We start from the raw sequence: 7,405 nt of genomic DNA, 5'->3' as shown, positions 1-7,405 counted from the left end.
CCCCCCACAAGGCCCGAGAACCCTGCCCACAGAGCAGGCACTCAACCAGTATCAGCCGCGGATGCCCAGCAGGGTGGGCAGCTCAGCCTGTGGCCGAAGCCTCAAGGACGCTAAGACCCGGTGACCCTAAGGCCCAAGGAGCAAAGGGTTCTAAGAATCAAGAATTCTAAGTCCCTAGGGCCCAAGACACTAAGACCCTAAGACCCAAGGACCCAATGCAAAAGCCCAGGACCCCCAGACCCAAGGACCTCAGAAGTCAGGACTCAGGACCCAAGGTGTCAGGAGTGCCAGCAGGCCTGGTTTCCCGCTGAGTGGGGGGCAGGGACATGACAACGCCTGGGAGGCCTTCCCAGGGTAGTGCCCTCTGTCCCCATGAAGCCCCACCCCTGAGGACCAGGGTTTGATGACACCACACACATGGTGGGGGCAGAGCTGGGTCCATCCCTGCTTCATGGTCCTGTCCCCCAGCCCCAGGACAGTGAGGAATCAAGCTACTGGCAGGCCACACACAGAGCAATGGGCGAGGCTGGGGTCCCAACAATGCCTGCTGACCCCTGTTCCTGCCTGGAGGCGGGGGCAGCATGTCCTCCTGGCCTCTGCCAGCTCAGCCACCCAGGGTGAGAAGCAGAGTTATTGTCAGTGGGGAGGGCAGGTGTGCAGGGCCCTCGAGGGAGGTGGGGGACCCAAGGCCTCAGGGGGGACAGACAGGGCAGGGGACCAAGAATCCATGGGAGAGAAAAGGGCCCATGAACTTCCCAGAGGAGCTCTTGGCAAGGTGGGCTTTGGGGGATGGGGGTGCCCAGGTGGCCACTTCTTCCCCTTGACCAGGCAGCGGTGGGAAGGAGCCCCCAGCCCACTCCTCCAGAAGCCCTGCCGCCCACCTGCTGACTGCTCAGAGAGGACCCCGCTCCCCAGCCATACTCCCAGCAGGGTCTGGGACCCAGGCCCTGCCAGCACCCATCTGCGCCTCCCTCCCTCCCTCCCCAGCTCTCCACACCCAGCAATACCTACAAATATTTTTTGTTTTCATAGACATCGTGCAGCTTGAGGACATGCGGGTGCTCGATCAGCTTCAGGATGGCGATCTCCCGCTCCACCTGCAGGGAGGGCACAGGGTCAGGCCCAGGGGTGCTGGGGTACTGCCGGGCAGGGGTCAGGTCTGATGGTGCCACCACCCACTCACTCAGCACCCAAGCCCACCCCATGGGGCTCATTGGTCTGACTCACCCAGAATGGCCACTGCCAGTGGGTGCCCGGCTGGGAGGGCACAGAGAGGAATGGGGGCATCATGGGCCTGGCTCAGAGCAGCAGTGAGTGGGCCAGGCCCCAGGCGGAGCTTCCACGACATGCCGTGTGCTCAGGGCTGTGGCTGTATCCACGAATGGGTGCTGTGTGTGTGTGTGTGCGCGCGCGCGCACCACTGTATGTACATCCGTGTGGCCCAAACAGAAGTCAGGAAGTTTGCTACCTGGGCCCCAGCTCACACACGTAGTGTTTGTTCTGACCCACAACCACGGCCTGCACAACAGACGGACATGCTCCTGCCCCACCCACAGGATGGCTCCTCCGTTTGTCCACGGTGTCAGTCTGTCTCCTCGACGGCCTTGCTCTTGTCTGCTGCCCCTCCGTGTTACCAAGGAGGACGGCCTTCTCCAGTGGCTGGTCTCTCCTGAAAACATGTCTGAAGTCTGTAAGAGGGAGTCTTGCCTTCCTTACCTCTAAGGAGCCCAGTGGCCATACTTTGTCCAAGACGGCTCGGTTGTGCCCTTTAGCAGTCCGTCCGTCCGTGGTACGTCCAGTACCCTTCTCCAGCAGCCCAGCTCGATTGCTTCAGTGCGTCTTCATCTTCCTTAGTCTGTGCCCAACCTCCTCATGTGTAGAAGGCAATGGCAAACACCATGGCTTGGGGCTGGCACACCCTAGTCCTCAAAGCAACACCCCTGGTGTTCAAGACTCGAAAGAGTTCTTGCGCGGCAGATTTAGCCCATGCAATGCTCCTTGGATGTCCCGATCTCTGCTTCCATGAGCACTGCTTGTAGGTCCAAGCGAGATAAAACCCTTGCCAACTTCAACCCTTTCTCCATTGATCATGATCTCACCTAGTGGTTCAGCGGTGAGGGTTTCGGTCTTCCTCACATGGAGTCGTCATCCACACTGAAGGCTACAATCCTTGATCTTCATCAGCAAGGGCTTCAAGTCCTCCTCGCTTTCAGAAAGCAAGGTGGTGTCATCTGCACACTGCAGGTTGTTAATGAGCGCCCCCCATCCTGATACTGGATCCTTCTTCATCGAATCCAGATTCTCTGATGATTTGCTCAGCATGCAGATGGAACAAGTAAGGTATGAAGATACAACCCTATTGCACACCTTTCCTGACTTTCAACCACGTGGTCTGCCCTTGTTCTGTTTGTACAACTACCTCGTGATCCGCATGCAGGTTCCACATGAGCACAGTGGTGCCTTCTGGAATTCCCCTTTCTTCTCGTGGCTCCCCGCAGCTTGTTATGATCCACTCCGTCAAGTGCCTTTGCATAGTCAATGCAACATCTTTCAGCCAAGATCCATCTGCCATCGGCAATGAGCTCCCTTGTTCCACGTCCTCGTCTGCATCCGGCCTGAACTTCTGGCAGCTCCCTGTCCAGGTCCTGCTGCATCTCTTGCTGGATGATCTTCAGCAGAGTTTTGCTTGCGTGTGGTCTCAGTGACAGTGTTCTATGATTTGAGCTTTCTGTGGGGTCGCCCTGCTTTGGAGTGGGTTTAAATAGGGCTCTCTTGCAGTCAGCAGACCAAGTTCTGCCTTCCAGATTTCCTGCGTGGACGAGTGAGGGCTTCCAGGGCTTCTTCAGCTTGGTGAAACATTTCAGGTGCTTTTCCACCCATTCCCGGAGCCTTGTTTGTGGCTGATGCTTTCAGTGCGGCTTGAACTTCCTCCTTCAGCACCGCTGGCTCTTGCCCAGATGCCGCCTCCTGCGCTGGTGCAATGTCGACTAGTTCTTTTTGGTCCAGTGACTCTGTGTGTTCTTTCCATCTTCTCCCCCCTCCAACCCCAACAATAGCCATTTAATAGTCTCATCATAGGTATTAGCAGGAAATCAGCACAGCTGACAAAAGAAGTCACCTGCACTCCAGCTGCAGAAAGTGATATTTTTAAAAAGCAGTGCTTACATTTCCTGAGAAGACTGAAGGGACGCTTCAACAAGCCCATAGCAGAACTTTTCAAGTCCTCGTCCTCTGCCAACTCAGAAAGGGGTGCATACCTCACCACAGCTTTCAGTCACACGGCTCCAGTCCTGATTGACGGCCTCCTCCGGACACGCACGGGGTTTGCACGGCACAGCCTGGAGACGTCCCCATAAACCATCTGAGGAGGTCAGTCGCTGGGTAAGGTCCAGTCTCCTGACCAGGTCTCTGAGAAGCTGCGAACAAAGGCCTTCCTTTCCCTCACCCACACATCGGTCAGGTACTGCTGTCTTCATGGTGCCAAGGGTGAGATGCAAGTGGGAGGAGGAGGAGGAGGAGGAGGAAGTGGTTGGTAATAGCAGTGGTCATTTCTGGCCCATAAAGGTAAAAATAGCCTCTCTTCACATCTCCCAGCCAATCTCTTTCTTGAAAACTGGCAGTGACATCATCTCCTGTCAAGTTGAGTGAAGGGGTGGAGTCTAGCCTGTCAATCAGGTCATAGCCAATGATGACTCTGGGTGGGCATGGCCTTCTCCTGAGGATTCTGGGAACTCCTGTCTTCCTCCCTAGAGGCAGGACACACACTCTCTCTGCTTCATCTTACTGTTGACCAGCCACATGGAGCTACACTGATGGAGCCAGAGCCCTGGAGCTGGAGGAGCCACGTGGAGACCCACACCAGCGCTGAGATGCTTCCAGCACTACTACATCCACAAGACTTTCCCCCCACTGGCCTGTGATCTTCCTGCATTCAGCATCATTGCACGGCTGCGTGAGTCTAAAGCGGAATTTATGGACTAGTCTTAGACATATGGGCTAATATCAGACTTATGGACTTGATCTGGACAGGTCTGGGATGTTTTCTCAATATACAACTGCTCTCTGATATAACGCTCTCTCTTACACCCATGAGTGTCTCTGGATTTGTTTCTCTAGTCAGCCGGACTCACACAAGAGCCTAACCCGCTGCTCCTATTCAGACAGGTCCTGCTCCCGCTGCGTCCCAGCTTTCCCTTCAGGACCCAGATCCGTCCGGCCAGCAGCTTGCGGGTGTTGGGGCTGCTCTGGGGGCCCCAGCAGTCCAAGCACCTGGCTCCACCTCCTGCATCAACCACGCGGCGGCACAGGGACGCCGGACCAAGGCTACTCCATCTTCTCGAGATGCTTCCCGCATCACTCAGTGCATTGCCCACAGAATCTTGGAGTATTACAACTCGAGGCTTGACTGTTTTTCTTACGTTCTTCCAATTTAAGATACGCTGAGCTGGCTCTTCCCTTGGGTCTTTCTAATTCCAGGTCTTTTGCCCATTTCATGATGAGATTTGACGTTGTCTCCTCAAGCTGCCCTTTGAAATGCTCTGTTCAGCCTTTTCACGCCATCGTTTCTTTCACACGCCTTAGCTACTCTACGCTGAAGACCAAGGTTCAGAGTTTCCGCTGACATCCACTTATATCTCGTGTTTCCTCCCTGTCCCGGTAAGGCTCTCTCTTGCTTTCTTCATGCCTGATGACCTTGTGGTCCTCCCACAGCCCATCGGGGCTTCTGTCCTGAGTGGTCAGCGGATCCAATCTGTTCTTGAATGTTCTCAAACTTCAGGTGGGATCAACTGAAGGTTCCATTTTGGCGCTCGTGAACTTGTTTTCATTGTCGTCCGCTTTATCCTGAGCTTACGGGGAAGCAATTGTTGCACAGCTAGCCCCTGACTTGGTTCTAGCCACTGATACTGAGTTTATGCACGTGTCTTCCCAATGTAATTTCCCAGTCAATTTAATTTCTGTGCGTCCCATCTGGAGAAGTCCGTGCTGCTGAAAAAGGGTATTCGCCACAGAGAAGTTGTTGGTCTCACACAACCCTATCATGTGACCTCTAGCATCATTTCTATCTCCACGTCTATATTTCCCAGTTACTGGTCCTTCTTCGTTGTTTCCAGCCTCTGCGCTCCAATCTCCAGTAGGTAGCAATGCCTCTTGATCGCACGCGTGATCCGTTTCAGACCGACGTTCATACACGTGTAGGCTCATGTGTGTGTGCCCCTGTCTCTGTGAGCGGTGGGCGGCTGCAGGCAAGCGCTCCCGGTCCGGCGCTTATCTTTGCCATGTTTGCTGTTGCTAGGAAACAGATCCGCTGCACGGCAGTGAGTTTGAAGTAGGGTGGTGTTTCCTCTCGTTGTCTTTAAAAAACACAAACCACTCATTCCAAAGTGACTTGAGAAAAGGGAACTGCCGGGCCTGCTCAAGTCACCGCCACCGTCCAAGCACATGGGGGCCCTGGGGGCTGGCCCCTGGGAGCCCATTTTAAGAAGACGGTCTTCTGCACTGGTGAGGGACAAAGCCAGGGGGGTTGAGCCTCAGGCATCTCCACAGCACACACACCCCTCTCTGTGGGCACCAAAGGCCATGGCACAGGCATTTCATTGAGAAACCTTACGCCACCCACCCAACCGTCCCGATCTGGCCCCTGCAGACCACTCTCGGTGCGCCCAGACTCCAAGGCAGTGGGAAGGAACATGATTTGGGTCCCTCGAGAATAGGAGGGTGCTGAGGGCTTGGGGGAAGGGCGGACAGAGATCTGGATGGGAGAGATGTCTGTCCAGAAACAACAGAAACAAACCATTTGATGGTTTGTTTATGGAGGTCCCTGTGATCTTACAGCCGTAGTTTCCAACTTACCCTCCTGTGTCGGTGTGTGTGTGTGTGTGTGTGTGTGTGTGTGCCACTACTGTGAGGGTACAGGCATGTGCCAAACCTCCGTGTGCTTGATCTTATTCATGGCCCTGAGGTGGCATTCTGTTGAAGAGGAGAGCTGAGCCCATCCCGGGGACATCCCAGCCTTCCTGAGCAACTGGGATCCAGGATACCCAAGCCTGGATGCCCGTCTTACTTTGGAACACCCCTATAATGCACCACCTTGCCCCCATCCCCCACCCAACCCCCAAGTCAGTGGCCCTGCCAGCTGCTCCAGAGAGGCCAGGCCGAGGGGACACTGTGAGGCTGGGAGCCCAGGCCTTCTCTCCAGCGCCTGTCTCCCTACTTGGCTTCCTCACGACCCCTTGAACCTGATGAGACCCCAGTGAACGCTGAGTCTCCACCCCTCACTTCATGCCACCCCCCCACCCCAACACACATACACACACACACACACACACACACACTCAGTGGTCAAGGCCTCAGCCAGGCACTATCTGACCTCCGGTCTCACCCCTCCTCAGCAACCAGGCCAAGGCAGAAGCGCCTGCCCCTCACGCCTGTTGGACCCTCATTCCAATCAACTTACCACCATCTCTGTGCCCTTCGACCCGCCCCAGGCCACCCAATTCCGTGGTCAGCTCCTCCTCAGACTGGACAGTGGCCACTTCCCTGGCAAGGCTCTGTTCCAGCTGGCTGCCCAGCTCTGGCCCCAAGAGAACAGCAGAGGTATGCGTCCCCAAGGCACATGGCCATCACCTGGCCCCTGAGCAGGCCTCGGAGCTGGGTAGGCCAGCATCTGGGCCCTGGGAGTTTGGAGATGCTGCGTCCTAGGTCTGCAGAAGTCCCGTGTGACCCAGAGATCAGGTGCCAGGTTGAGGAGCAAGGCTGTGGACCAAGAACCACATAGTCCCTGAGCCCCCTGCCCACTGAGTCTGAGCAGACACCAGGAGTGCCCCACCCCACTGGGGTGCCCACCACGGGAGATGCAGAGCAGGGCCACTGTGGGGAGAGGGGCCGGACCCCAGAAAAGGGAGGGAAGAGCAGGGAGCATGAGAGGACAAACAGGGCGGGGGCGGGGGGTGCGGGAAGGCCTTTGCTTTCCACACTCAGGGCAGGATTCTCCTCCACATGCCGGGCAGGAAAACTGTGGCCCAGTCAACTTGCCTGGTAAGTCGGAGCAGCATCATGACTGGACAGAGCAGAGAAGCCGCAACCGACCAGAGGCAGGGCCGCCACCAGTGGGGGGCAGGAGCAGAGCGCATAGTCCAGGAGGCAGGGCTAACCCAGGCCGGCTCCCCAACAGCGCTATGCCCCCCCCCCCTTCACTCCTGGGTCTTTTCCTAGGATTCCTCCAAGCACAGACCCAGACCCCGACCCTGAGACCACCCCAGGCTCTCCAGTTAGCACCGCCCCTGAGCCTGCCCCACCCCAAGCCCTTCTCATGAGCCCCACCCCTAAGTCCAACGCAGACCCTTGCCAGGAGCCCTGCCTTATCTCAGGCACCTCCCCCAGCCGACCCCGCCCCAATCCCCCTCCC

General features: G+C 56.6%; 1 protein-coding gene across 1 annotated transcript in view; it reads right to left on the bottom strand.

The window, feature by feature from the left end:
• Positions 1-7,405, bottom strand: part of BRSK2 (BR serine/threonine kinase 2) — a 29,801-nt gene that overhangs the window by 18,255 nt on the left and 4,141 nt on the right. Inside the window, exon 3 of the mRNA XM_004717207.2 lies at positions 1,012-1,097. Within this exon, the coding sequence (XP_004717264.1) occupies positions 1,012-1,097 (86 nt within the window). The remainder of the gene's footprint in view (positions 1-1,011; positions 1,098-7,405) is intronic.

Source organism: Echinops telfairi, unplaced genomic scaffold, assembly GCF_000313985.2.
Source record: "Echinops telfairi isolate 266 unplaced genomic scaffold, ASM31398v2 ScPeMD7_37;HRSCAF=141, whole genome shotgun sequence".
Lineage (NCBI taxonomy): Eukaryota > Metazoa > Chordata > Mammalia > Afrosoricida > Tenrecidae > Echinops > Echinops telfairi.
Note: the sequence above shows the minus strand (reverse complement) of the source record. Positions and strands in the feature narration are given on the sequence as shown.